Source organism: Hipposideros armiger, unplaced genomic scaffold (assembly GCF_001890085.2).
Source record: "Hipposideros armiger isolate ML-2016 unplaced genomic scaffold, ASM189008v1 scaffold_79, whole genome shotgun sequence".
NCBI lineage: Eukaryota > Metazoa > Chordata > Mammalia > Chiroptera > Hipposideridae > Hipposideros > Hipposideros armiger.
The window spans coordinates 3,895,413-3,910,274 of NW_017731429.1; the positions used below are offsets into that span (position 1 = coordinate 3,895,413).

A 14,862-nucleotide genomic window follows, 5' to 3' on the forward strand; every position below is an offset into this window, starting at 1 on the left:
CCCCATCATATTAAACTTAACCCTAGTGGTCTGTAATTTGCAAATCCTCTGAACAAATCACTTCTCTGATTTCAAGGCAAGATAAAAGCATGACTAAACATGAATGTCATTGTCAACTGGCCAGCCCTCTGTAAAAGGTAATGCTTTCTGCTTGTGTGGGATCAGATTAAAACTTTGGTAAATATCCTAGAAATTAAAGTTCAAAAAAATACAACAATAAGTGCTTAGTGACACATCATGACTATCTATCTATCTATCTTGGGTTATACTTTTCAAGGTTTTCATTTTGCCCCAAAGTTTTGAAAAATAATTTCATGAGGTATAATTTGCATATCATAAACTTCACCCATTTCAAGTATATAATTCAATAAATTTTAGTAACTTTAGTCATGTCATCATTACCATAAATCAGTTTTAGAACATTTTCATGCCCCCAATTAGATCCCTCATGCCCATATACAATTAATTCCCACTCCTAATCTAGCCCCAGGCAATTATTTATTTTATATATTTAAGTCTAATTTATGTCTACAAATTTGCCTTTTCTGGATTAATTTTTGTATTTTTAATATGCATTAATTCATGAAAAACCACCAGTAGTTAGAGGATATATTAAGAAATCTTTATGGGGCCAAATTATTATTTTTTTTTCTTTTTCTTTTTCTTTTTTTTTTTGTTCAAAGCAAATATGGCTGTTCTATCTTTCACAAAACGAACTTTAAAATGACAGTTGACTGTAATGACAGAGAGCATCTCCATGTGGGCAGATCGGGATTCTGTAATTTCATTCCTGTTTGCACTGATGACACTGAGCCTTGTTTAAGCAGCACCAGCCATGAACAGCAGCAGTAAACCCCCATAACGCCCTGCCATGGCCGATTGCTTAAATCTTGTATCTCTGTAACTGTTAGGACTGCCATTTCAACTCAGTGTTTCCAATAAGACACAAGTTTATTGGAGTGGAGAATTCATTTATTGTCATTTTCATATATTAAATTCCACCACATATTTTATTCCAAAATTAAGATTCACTGTTGTGTTCTTTAGCAATAGATAGATTCCTTCCATATTTGCATTGTCCTTTTTCATGAATTTGGGATCTTCTACGAGGAGTATATTTTCATTTTCCACTTTTGTCAAGGGTGTTCTATACCTAGACCACCCCTGGTATATTTATTTGGTTCCATTAAATGCAGCCCCAAATGCTTTTGTTTGAGAAAATTGAATACTTTTGCTTTGGGATCCCTGTGGATGCAGCATAACAAGCATTACAGTGCTCAGTTAAACAGATGGAACCTGCGTTGCCCTGAAGTAGGGGCTACAATGGTTAAGGCACCATTGTTGCTGCCTTCAGGGAGCTCACAGTCCAGCTCGGGTAGCAGCCATTTTTAAAATAGTGCTTTACTATGGTGTGGGAAGTGCCTTGATAAGTGCATGCCCAGGTGCAGGGGAAACAAAGCTGAGGTTAGAAAAGGTTTCCAAGCTGGGTCAACATGAGATGAGGTCCTGAAGAATGAACAGCAGCAGTCTGGGCCAAGAGCAGGAGCAGGAATGTGGTTCTTGAGGTCATCTTAGTGCTTCCTTTGAAGTTTTACCCAGTTATCAAATGTCATGTTTGAGGGTCCCTCTACCAAGAAAATGACTAACGCTTTCTCAAAATAAAAGACATGTGGAAATGACTCCTGATTCTAAGTTCTACTTACTTAATGAATATTTCTGCTGCTGTGTTAAGTTAAAAAATGGTTCTTAGGGATCATGTTTTCTAGTACAGATATGTATGCAGTACTTGCATACATACGTATAACTTGTCTTATTCCTAAACTGATCCTATTGGGATATTTAGAAATTTGAAACCCTACAAGTAAAATACAAAAAACAAAAAAAGAAAAATCAAAGGTGATGCTGTCTCAAAATTTTAGGGTAAGCAAACAACAACAAAAATTCTTTTAAAAAATGTGTCATTTTCCTCCCCCACCTTCTTTATTTCTGGACCTCTATAAACTTCTAGACCAGAGTGATGTCTCCTCTATGATAGTGCCCAGTGTATTTTCACTCCCCCTTTTTTCCCCTTTAGCTGATTAGTTGATCACTTGCCCATCTCTCTATGTAAACTATAAGATCCTTGAGGGCACAAACTGGGCTTGTCTCCTGTTTGAATTTCTCATACTGTGTAGCATGGTCCTGACTGTTAGTGAATACGGACATGTTGATTCTTGAATGTGGGATGTTATAACAAAGCAAAAAGGAGAATAATTTAGTAAATATAAGGTAGAGAATTAAGTAAAGTGAATTGTGGAATGGATTGTTGCCTGGCCCATACATGGTGCTTAGTAAATGTTGGTCGAATGGGTGTAAAGATGAATGAGGCTATATCTTCATAAAATTTGGAGGTGGATAATTTGGTTTTGCCACATTTACAAATCAGTGGCATGCTCAATCTAAGATGTGACCTTAAATTGGGGAGCATAATAATCCCCAACAAGTTTTGACTGGATCGTCCCTCAGCAATTAAGTCAACACATTATTCTTAGGTATTTCAAAAAACTAAGGTTAAAAAAAAAATGAAGTCTAAGAAGGCATTACTTCAGCAAGATGCACAGCATGAGTTAGGTGATATTAAAATAATGACCTTTGATTTAAATCATAGCATGAAAGAATCCTGAATGAGTTAATAAGATTACCTAACCGAATGCAGCTAAGCTAAGTGTGAGTTCATAGGCCTTTCTTGTCCTATCTTTCATTCAGTAATCAAAACAATAGTGTTTTTTCCCCTTGTTCCTACTCATGGAAGCAATATTCTCAAAGAGAAAGGATGTCAGTGAACACAAAAATGAATCAATAAACAGTTGATTTTAGTGAGTATTAAGAGCAAGTGCTATGGAGGAAATAATGTAAGGAGCTTTTATTGTCTGAGAGAGTGGAGTGCCTTTAGCTGGAACACCAGCGAAGGCTTCTCTGGGGAAGTAACCTGTTAGTTGAGATCGGAATGAGCAGAAGCTGTCCAAGAGACAATCTAGGGGCAAAGCAGTTAATGCAGATGTCCTTAGAGAGGAAAGAGTGTCAGAAAGCAGGCCAGGAGGGCTGGGCCTTGGGGAGTGATGCACAGAGTGGTGAGCAATGAACACTGAAAGGTGGGCAGTGACCCCGGGAAGCAACTGGGAATTGTATTCTAACTGTGATGGGAAGTCTTTGGAAAGTGTTCTATCAGCAAGGGGCAACATAAATTGATTTTATGCTTTAAAAAAACCTCTTCACAGGCCGCTTTGAGAAGTGATAGAAGGACAGGAGGAAAACCAGTTGCAAGGAAACCCAGAGAGAAGGTGTTGGCTCCATTAGGATGGTAGCCCTGAAGAGGTGGGGTCCATTGTTGTGGTAGAAACAAAGGACTTTTTAATGAATTGACCGTGAAATATAAAGGTTGGTGTGATGGTTGGAAGTGAAGAATCAATGAAAATGCCAAGGTTTTTAGACTGAACAACTGGATGGGCATTGCTGCTACTTACCAAAAGGCAGACTAAGAGAGAATGAATTGGATTGAGTGGTTGAATGTCCTTTCTCCCAGGTTGCATTATAAATGTTTGAAGATAATAGTCTTCGCTTTAGCCTTTATTCTTTTCTTCATTACATCAGGAACAGTGCTTTGCATTTTGTGGGTGTTATTGACTGGGTATTGGCTGATGTGGCAATTGGAAAACTGAGGTATGGAGAATTGATGTCTGAGCTTTCTAATATGTTAATGAACTATGCTAGTACTTTTGGCCTCTTGTGAAGACATGACTTTTTAAATTCTTTGCAAATCTTAAGAAATGTGAAGAAGAAAACTATTATAGACTTAAAAATTTTACTCTTATGCCCTTTCAAATCTTTCACTTGCATCTTCACAGAGTTGTAACTTGCATCCAATTTAGTTAAGAGGTAGTCATTTTTTATTAATGAGAATAAATATTCAGTTTCCTTCCTTTGGAAGCTTGTCATTAAGATCCAAAGACAAATCATTTTAATGTTTTTATGCTTTCCTTAAATTGATATTTTTCATTTGGTGTTTCTGTTATATCGATAGCCCAGTGACTATGGATGTTAAATATTATCTATGCTTTTCAGAGCAACAAAAATTTAAAAAGAAGACATTGCTTTGTGCTGGAAATTAATCCCCAAGGAAAGAGCATTTATTTAAACAGAAAGTTTGCTGCTGGCACCTAGTTTCACTTCACTGGACTAAATTAAAGAACCACATTAACAGACTTAGAAAGCATCTCATTTTATCATGTTGGGTTTTTATATCCAGGTTTTTAGTTCTGGTGATAAGTAGAAGCTCAGCTGAACAAATGACCACATGGCTACCTTGAACATATTCAACCCAGGTTGACTACCAGAGAAGGCAATTCTTACCTTGGAAGCATGAATGGTAAAGAATGGCAGGAAATGTACAATTATCCTTTACTTATTTCACTTACTAATGCAAAGATGGTGATGACTTCTCTATAGTGACCATTGTGAAGAGGATTCAGACCCCATATATCAAGAGAAACAACTTCCTTTTCTCTAGATGTTTGGGCTTTTCCACTCATACAAATTAATAGATTCCACCAAACCAAGCAACCCACATTTATTTGGATGTTCTATCTGCCTGAAAATCAATAAGGAATATAAATTGTGGAATAAGAGAAATTCTTTATTAAAAATAGAATTCAACAACATGATAGGAGGCAAGTCTCCATTTTTTTCCCCCTGGTGTCTACACTGGTTCGCCACAGGAATGGTAATAATTCCATTTGCTCTACATAAAGGTTCTCTAACTGGCCTCTGGTAATGCTAGGACAGAAAGCTTTGGTATTCATACCAAGTCTGCTTAAGACCGTGCTTCCTCTTATAGCCCCTTGGCTGTCTCTAACCCTTTACCAGTTGCTTTATATCCCTCGGGATAAGGGCTCGTACTAAACTGCAAAAGTGGCTGTGTTTTTAATATTACTTAAAATTGTTCTTGACATCCTCTTTGCCTATAGAATATAATCCAAACTCCAGTGACCAGTTTTCCCAGTTTCATATTTAAGCACTTTAAAGTCTGGTAATGGTTGACCAAATACTCCTTGAAACTCCCTGTTCCCATTGTTAGCTTACATTACCATATTTTATTGGTTTTCCTCCTACTTCTCCCCTCACTCTTTTTTAGTTTTCTTTCCAGGCTTAGCTTTCTCTACACATCTTATAATCTTGGATAGCTCCAGGTCTCCATCTCAGCTTTTAATTTTTTTTATCACAGCCTTTCTAGGAATACCCATGACTTCAAATGCACCTATCCTATGTTGACTCCAAAATGTACTCTTTCATACCAGAGCTGTCTACTGAAATTAGACTTCGATATCTAAGTATCTTATGAGATGTCACTATCTTGATGTCACATAGGTTCCCCAAACTCACCACATACGATATTAAAATAATTATATTCTCCCGAAATCTGTTGTGTTCTATTTTTTTCTAGTACAAAGTACCATCATTGACCCAGTCACCCAACCAGAAACAAGGAAGTTGTCCTTGACCAGGCCAGGGGTCGACAAACTTTTGAGATGGAAGAGCCGCCAGGGGTCAGCAAACTGTGGCTCACAAGCCACAGGCTCTGAAGTAAAATTGAAAATAAAAATAAAACTATCAGGGCCGGCCAGGTGGCTCAGTTGGTTAAGAGCTCGCTCAAGAGTTTGAGCTCTGAGCAACAGTGGTTCAATTCCCAGCCTGAGCTGAGCTGCTGCTGAGCTGCCAACAGGTGGCAGGATGGCTCAGCTAAAAAAAAAATAAATAAATAAAACTATCACAGTTTCATTTATAAAATTTTTAAAGGATATTATTCACATAATGGTGATTATGTAAAAATATATTTATGGCTCTCGAATAATTTTAGATTGTTGTGAGGGACAGGATTGGCTCTTCCAGGGGTCGGCAAACTTTTGAGATGAACCTACCCAAAGGGCCGCATGTGGCTCACAAGCCGCAGTTTGCCAACTGCTGTCCTAGACTCATCGCTCACCCACTACCTACAATTGCCAAATCCTGTAGACTCGATTTCCTTGATATTTCTTAGCACTAGCCATATTTTCCTTCCTTAGGCCCATTGCTTAGTTCAAATTCAGGTCACTAGCTTCAGACACATTACGACCAAATCACACTGCCTCCCTGAAAAGTTATTTCCATTTGCTATTCCCCACGCTTCACACTTTACAAAATTTCTTTCACATGTGTTGCTTTATATTTCCCTTTAGAGCAATCTGTAAGAAGGCACTGTTATCTATGTTATACTGACGACAGGCATAGAGATTAGAGTGCTCGGTTTTTGAGGTTGTTAGATACCTAATTGGGAAAGGTAAGCATTCCCTAACCCAAGGCCATCAACTCCCAAGCTTGTGTTCCTTCCCCGTCACAGTTTGAATGGTCCCCGATGATTCAACTTATGATTATTCAACTTTATGACGGTATGAGAGTGATACTCATTCAGTAGAAACCATACTTCAAATTCTGAATTTTTATTTTCTTCAAGGCAAGCAATATGCAGTAAGGTACTCTCTTGTGATGCTGGGCAGAGGCAGAGAGCTGCAAACTCCCAGTCAGGCATGCAATCACAAGAGTAAACAACTGATGCTCTACAGTATATTATTTATTGCATTAGATGATTTTCCCCAACTGTAGGTTAACATAAGTGTTCTGAGCATGTTTAAAATAAGCTATGCTAAGCTACAGTGTTCGGGAGGTTAGGTGTATTAAATGCATTTTTGACCTTCAGTTTTTTCAGCTTACAATGGGTTTTTCAGAACATAACACCATTGTAAGTCGAGGAGCGTCTATACTGTTTCCCATCAGTACTCAGTAAAGTAAGTATGGAGGGCAGGAACAATTGTTTCCTAGTCAAACTGAAGAAAAAATCAAAACAAGGCAAGCGAGATGACTTATCTAAGGCCATTGAGCTCTCATTGGGAGTACAGTAAGAAAACCCACATTTCTGACTTTTAGATTTCTGCTCTTTTTTCTATATAACTCTGTTTCCCAAAGAATAAATACCAGAACATGTTATCCTGAAAAACATGTTCACTATGTAAAATGAAGGGATATCCAGGATATCAGTTAAATGCCTAAAACCCCAAATGGTATACAAAAGTCTTCCCATTCCAAATTCTCTAATTGTTGGTGCATTCTGTAGTATTTGTCTGTAGTTCATGTAAAATTCGGTTTTGCTTTTTGAAGTAACTGTATTCATGGCACTAGCTGACACTTGATTTAAGCTATTGTAAATTCAATTTTTCACTTTCCTTGTGAAGAATAGCCTGTGTGGGATGAGCTTCTGGATAGATGTTCATATTAATACATTACCTCACGAGACGCAGCTTGTATACTGTGAAGTCAAGAAGAATGATGTGCAATCAGCCATCCAAAAACAAAATGAATGAAGGCAGGAAAGTGCCTTCTGTATTGAAACACGACATTTTACTCCTGATGTTCCAGTCTTTGAGACCAGTCACAAGACGTTTGGTTCAGCCTAGAGGGCACAATACTGGAATCTCTCATTATTGCTTTAAGCAAAGAATGTGTCATATAAATTTGTCATAGCATTTGAAGTACACCTTCAGAGTCTTCCAGCTACTTAACAGTGATGATAAGGATCTTTAGAATGGCCAACGTTTGGGCTTTCATGTTCATTACTGAACTGTTGTCACAGAGAATATGAGTGACAGTGGCATGGGACAAGGAAAAACCATGGGGGGAATTGGGTCTGTGTTCTGTTCTCACTTTAAACCCATTCTGGCTGTGCTATGTAACCTCTGTAGCTGTCCAATCTAAGAAGATGCTAAGGTCTCCCCATGATATTCTTAAAGGTAAGGAGAGGACTAATATCTAGGTAATAACCCTATTAGATATTTATACAATAGAACTTCTTATAACCCACACAGTCAGAACCAGTTATTGTTTCATTAGTCAAAAGATTGGATACAACAGTCATTTAAGAAAAAAATACTTAAATTCCTTAATTATTTCACTTTAACTTAAAAAATATGCAACTGTATGGCAGCACAATAAAATCAATGATTTTGTGGTATTTAAAAGAAGAAATGGGATTTCTCCTAATCAAGCCCTCTAATATTCTTTTTTGCTGTTGTTGTTACCATGCATTGACTATTGATTGAAGCTGTTCAACCTAAAGCCACATTTCTAGCATCTTTGGCTATGACATGAGAAATTTAGGGCCGTGGATTCGATCCAATATTTTTATTCATATCTAGATCCATGTATTTGTCCCGTAATGCATGATTTCTTCATTGTCCACAATTTCAGTTTCCAACAAGTCATCTTTATTAGTTCAATGTTATATATTGTCTCTCTTAAATTAACAGAACTTTTAATTTATCAGAGATCAGTTAATAAATTGTGTTCTTTATCTTTTTTTTATATGGGAGCATTAAGATTTTCTCTAGCATTGTTAACCTCTGGCCACAGTTTTTATGACATTATTTTCCAACATCTAAGTTGTCCATTAATTGCTCTAAAATGTTTGGTACACCAAATTGATTTGAAAGGCCAGAAACCTGAGGCCCATTTTTTATGAGGTTCTACTTCATTTTTCCTGCATAAAGCATACCCTTAATTTATCATCCATGCTTTCTAGTTTAGATGAGTATCAAAAGTAAACTAAGGGAAAATTTCACATTTTATAATTATTTTCTGACTTTTACAGTCTCTCTCACACCTAATCTGGCAGCAATATTTTTAATCACATAAAATAATTACATCTTTCTAGGTTAGTTAATTTGCTCTTGATATAAACAATTATTTTTTACACACTCATATTTCATTGTTGTAACATTCAATTAAATTACATTATTATAAAAATGAGTAAAATAGAAGTAAACAGATTTGAGAACAATTACAACTGATTTTTAGCATACAAGTCCATGAAAGGAATAGAAATAAATGGGCCATGAGCACTCCACTTTCTGTGGGCATCAGTCAGCTTGTCACTGAGGGGATGGAGAGGACTGGTTAAGCTGTAAAAACAGGCTGATTAAGAACACTCAGTAGTGAAACTTGTGGGCTAACTATTAAACTTGAGGAAAATCTGTGATGATTTGCTGCAATGCATCATTCTTGTCTCTTATTGTAATTAATAACTTGCATGAAAATGTAAAAAGCACTTACTGTATGTGAAGATGATACAATACTTGATGAAAGAGTGAAGTTTTATAATGGCTAGCACATCTTAGATGCTCAATAAATACTTATAGAGTTGATCTAATGTTAGCTTAACAAACTATGAAACTAGATCAACTCAATACCTTAAACTTGAGAAGGGTGGATATTAATAACTATATTGAGTTTCCAAAAATCCACTGTACAAGTACATGATATATTTGATTTTGAATCATTTGATGTCAGAAATGTATGAGAGGTAAGCTTGACCCTAAACTTAATAATTCAATTCAATGTATGTTAAAAGTCCATGTTATCTTCGGCTGCTCTGGGAAGAACATAGAATCCAGGTGGAGGAAAGTCAGCATCTCACGGCATCTGGCCCTGATTTGACATACCTGGAACTCTGAATTCATTTCAAAGGTCTGCAATTTAAATAATAATTAAAAGGAAAATTTAAGAGTATAAAGAAAAATATAGGTAGGAATTTTGTAACCATCTCATAAAGAAAAAAACAAAAGTGTTATGAATGTTTATTTGAGGAGTAAAAGATGCAAAGAGGAAAAGAGGAAGGCTAAATATGAGATGACTGACTATAAAATAAGCCATAGGCATGTGTCTACAGGATCTGATCAGGGCAGTTAAAGACAGGATGTTGTGGATCTTATTCGTAGGGTCTCCAGGAGTTGGAGTCAATTCATTAGCACTTAACACACAGACAATGCGAGGAATATCTGTCATTCAGTGGGTACTATGTACAGATGTGTGTTACACCAAAAGAAGGAAGAACTTGGCAATAGTTATAGCTGCTCCAATGTAGATTATATTTTCTACATGTGTAATAGACACATCAAGCATTCTTGTACAAAACCAAACTCAATTATATTTTTCTATCTATACATGTACTTAACTGTACACTCATGTACTATTTGGTTCTGTTAACAGTGTAGTCATCCTCTCAGTCAGTGATAGAACGCAATTCATTTCTTTATCACCACCACACCCTTCTAACACCAAAGTCAATCTACTTTTGAAGGCTTGTTTGGAAGTTCTAGAAGAGAACACAACTACATCTACACTCTGGGAAGAGCAGGTTTCTTCTATCTAGGAGCTTTTAACTTCCAGAAGAAATGTCCACCCATCCAGATCTCTAAAATCAATTCAGGAGATCAAACTGCCCTCTCTAAAACATCTTCGTATTCATTCTTATATATTTTACCTCCAAATGTGTTAAATGTGTCTCCTTTTCTTACTCCCTACTGCCATTATCCAAGTTTAGGCATTTATTTCTTTTCTCCATCATGATGGCTTCCCATTAGCCTCCCTGCCTGTAGATTTCCTCCTTTTCCTTCCATTGTCCACAGTATTTTCAGATTTTCCCTTCTGAGTTGTAGAATTTACAATCCTGATCCTCCTCCCCACTCCCACTTAGCAGCCTTGGAGAGCTCTCTATTGCCCCCAAGACAAGGTCCAGACCTCTTGAGGTGGTTTCACTGCCCCCCATGATCCACACCTCGTTAGCTTTCTGACCTCATTCCCGGCCCTGCTCGGCCAAGCCAAACACTCTGATTCTCGGAGAACAACACATACTTTTCACCCTCCATGACCTTGATCATCATACTCTTCTAGCATCTCAGAAAGCCTCTTGTCCTTCTCCACCATTTAAGTTACTTATACATCCTTCCAAATCCATCTTAGATGGTTTGTGTATCAGTCTATCAAATATTCCTAGAGATTAATTGAAAAATATTCCCCATATGAAAAAGTACCAGATGGTTTATTTGATTTCACCATCTTCTTTATTATCAGGCATTTATTGAGTATGACACTATTAATCAATCAAAGAGTCATCCCAAGCATCTAACATAATCCCTGGTATGTAGTAAGTGCCCAATTAACATTGGGTGGGCGTAAACAGAATCTATAAATAATTACATAACACAACTCATGTTAAGTATCAGTGAAACAACAGGAGGAATATCCAGCCTCATGGAGGGAGGTGGTGATATTTTGGTTATGTTGCATTTGAGATATTGATTCGATATCCAAGAAGACATACTCTTCATTTTAAGAATAGTGGCAATTTAACGCATGTACTTGAAGAGAGGGAAAGTAGACAGAAAAAGAGAAAAAATAGATATTAAGAGAGCAGATAAATTATGGATACAGGTGTTCAAGAGAAAGGTGAAGAGTTAAATATGACGAGGAGAGATGCAAGTTCTTCAGAAATGTCAGCAAAGAACAAAATAGAATATTGAGAACACACCAGGATGTATTTTAGTGAGGGATGGGACTTGACAAGGCATCTTAAATAAATTTGTCACCAGTTTGTTAATCAAAGACACACACACACACACACACACACACACACACACACACACACAATATTTTCAGTGCTCTTCATTAAGATAGTGTCTTTTATTATTATTATTATTATTATTATTATTGTTATTATTAGTTTCAGGTGTACAGCACAATGCAATAGTAAGAGAACATTTTCAACATTACAACATTTTGGAAAGACCATTTATCTTGTCTCATTGCTTTAAGACAAAGAGAAAATTAAAAAGCCATTTGTCACCACCAGCTAGGACCTTTGTGTTCCATGTGTAATAAAACAATTTCAATTCAGATGTTCAAAAAAATTTAATTTAACAGAGCAGGAGGCATACATGTTTCAACACCACTCAAATGTCATTTTCTTAGGCAGCAGCTAGGGAGTCTTACTCTTGAAAAATCAGTGAATTGCTGGAAAAAAAAACTCTACTGGTCTCTGGATCAATGTTATTCAATGACAGCATGATTTAGAAAGGCAATAAGGCTATTACCTCTCTCTGAGACTTAAAAAGTCTTGGCAAGATTTACCTCCACAGTTACCTGATTTGACACGTCAGACTAGCTACCTAAGTACAGGTTGGTTTTCTACTGGGTGACAGGAACTTCTCCAGCCTCAGCGCTATGACATGGTGCTGAGCCTTCCTCATCCTCATTTGACTCACCCACCATTCATGGCCACTTAAATCCTCATAAATGTCCAGGGCTCGCTAATGAGGTGGTATGGATAGCACAGAGAAATCCCTCTATTAAATAATTTCATGAAAAAAGGTCTTCAAAAGCAGTTGACATGTAAATTTGACATACACAGTGAAAATAATGGATTGTATTTTGGGGAAAAAAAATACTGTCAGTGATCCTTAGTAAGAGTTCAGCATTTCCTAATTGAATGTGTTGGGTCCTCTGCAAGGACTAATCACAGAGCTTTGATTTCACCTGTCTGAAAGGCAACACAGTTTGGCTCCACATTTGCAAGCTGTTGATTTCTGACAAGTTATTTAAGTTCTATGTGTTTTGTTTTCTTATACATAAAATGGGGAGACTCATACCTATCTTACAGGACAACTGCAAGAATTAAATTAGATAATTCTGTAAAGTCTGAGATAAGGTAATAGAATTATGGGCAATTTTTTTTTCTTATTTTGATTGCTATTAATTTCATAGTGTTTTTGCAATAGAAAATATATTTAAATTTAATGTCGATCACCAAAGTTATGTTATACTCAGAAATATACACCTTGTGGCATTGACTATATGGCTAACTGAAGTGATCTAAATAATAATTTTTATTTAATACCAAACATCTCAAAGTACACACTGCTAAATCATATCAGTTTACTTATTTAACAAACACTTAGGTAGTTTTTATTACCATGTAATGGGTACTGTTCAAAATACCTAATTCATTGAATCATGATAACAACCCTATGAGGAAGGTACTACTATATGCCAGCCTTACAGATGAGAAGCGGACATACAGAGCTTTAAGTAACTTGTTCAGGGGCACATTGGGATATGTTGTGGAGCTGGGATTTGAACTCAGGCAGTCTGGCTACTTGGTCCAGCCCCTAAACGTTGTGCTTCTTTTCAACTGGTCAATCAAAACATGTCCAGTAAACATGTGTGGTGCTGGCACTGTGAGGGGTGCCAGGAAACAAGGGCCACCATACGCTTAACTTGAAGATCATTCTCTAGGGTTTAGCTGCAGACCCAAAATTCCACCCTCTCGACATCCAATAAATGCCATCCCTGTCACAACTAAATGCTATTCACGGAGAGCCACCTCTTCTCACACCTAATGACCAAGGTTATAAATCATAATCTGCAGTCTACAGCTTGGCTTTCTGTGACCATGTCAGTGTTTTCAGAGTATATGCTGAGAAATCCTAGAGCTGTACAAAGGAGCGTAATGTTCTGCAAGCATTTGACTCGAGTTCTCTTTATAAATATATCTTTACATATACACCTTCATATACTACATGTATATGTAACTAATATTACAACTAATGTGTTAAACTAATGCTACAAATTAAAATTACACATTGAAATATGTTTTATCATACATTTTAACACATAGAAAACCCACAATGCATGCTTTTTTGCCGTTGGATTTTCACTGTGCATATCTCAGATGAAAATGTCCCTTTATCTCTTTCTAACTGAAGAGTACTCTGAGATTGCAAAGCAAATTCTTACAAACCTGGAAAATTGTTACCATTTGGGAGGTAGTATGATACGATGGTTAAGAATAATGGCTCTAGAATCAGACACATCTAGATGGCATTTCACGCACAGGTATTTACCACATGACTTTAGGTAAGTTTCTAAATGTCTCTGTACCTTATTTTCCTCATCTGTTAAGTGGGACAGTACATACTTCATAGGGTTGTGAGATATAAAAGGTGTAAACATATAGACTTAGAAAAGTGATCAATAAATATAAACGCTCAATAAATGTTAGATATTATAATTTTTGTTGCAACCACTTATCTGTAAAATTAATCCTTTCTTGTTACCATGCACCCAAAACAAAGTATGAATTACATTAACTTCTAAGGTTGATATGCAACTGGAAGTCCCATTTTTCAAGTTTTTGTGTTCGTTCAACAGCTGAATTGTTAATGATTAATTGTACAATTAAGTGTTACAAATTTGAACCAATAAATTTGTACTAGTTAAATACAACTCCAATTTGCAAATTCACTCTTTTTAAAATTTTGCTTGGAAAAAATATTCTGCATTAAGAAAAATAATACATTGCATCATAATGAAATTTGTTTTTATGTTCTATATTGTCTTATTTCAAGGGGAAGAATGTTACCTTTCCCAAATATGTTTATTTATTTTCATGTCTACCTGTTATTTAAAGATTACTTTTGACAATACATATTGAAATAAAATTATGTGGAAATAGTAGCCCCTTATCTGGTTGTATGTTGTATTTGGAGGATGATTCTACTTATTGCCAAAGAATAGTGATTTAATCTCTACCTATTTCTTTCAAGGTTGGTTCTTTTCTTGACAACAGGACTGATTATCATGTGTGAAGACTTTTTAAATAAATAACCTATGTTTGTTTTTCTTTCTTTTCTTACAGTCATTCCCAACACAGCACTGCAACCCGCCAGCCTTCAGTGACTCTCCAACGAGCCATCTCACTGGAAGGGTAAGATTAGACTAATACGGATCCTTCTCTTAAACTGTGCAGCCTCATCATTTCCAGCATAAAGAAAGGTTCTCCTTTCTTTCCTTCTCTTCTACTCTCCCTCCTTCCCTCCGTCTCCTCTTCTCTCCCTCTCTTCACACAACCCCCCCCCCCTGCAAATATCTATGAAGCTTATGGCATGTGCCAAACACTGTGCA

General features: G+C 36.5%; 1 protein-coding gene across 1 annotated transcript in view; it reads left to right on the top strand.

Moving 5' to 3' along the window:
- Window positions 1-14,862, top strand: part of DLG2 (discs large MAGUK scaffold protein 2) — a 2,099,601-nt gene that overhangs the window by 1,637,823 nt on the left and 446,916 nt on the right. Inside the window, 1 exon segment of the mRNA XM_019643522.1 lies at window positions 14,597-14,665. Coding sequence (XP_019499067.1) covers window positions 14,597-14,665 — 69 coding nt within the window.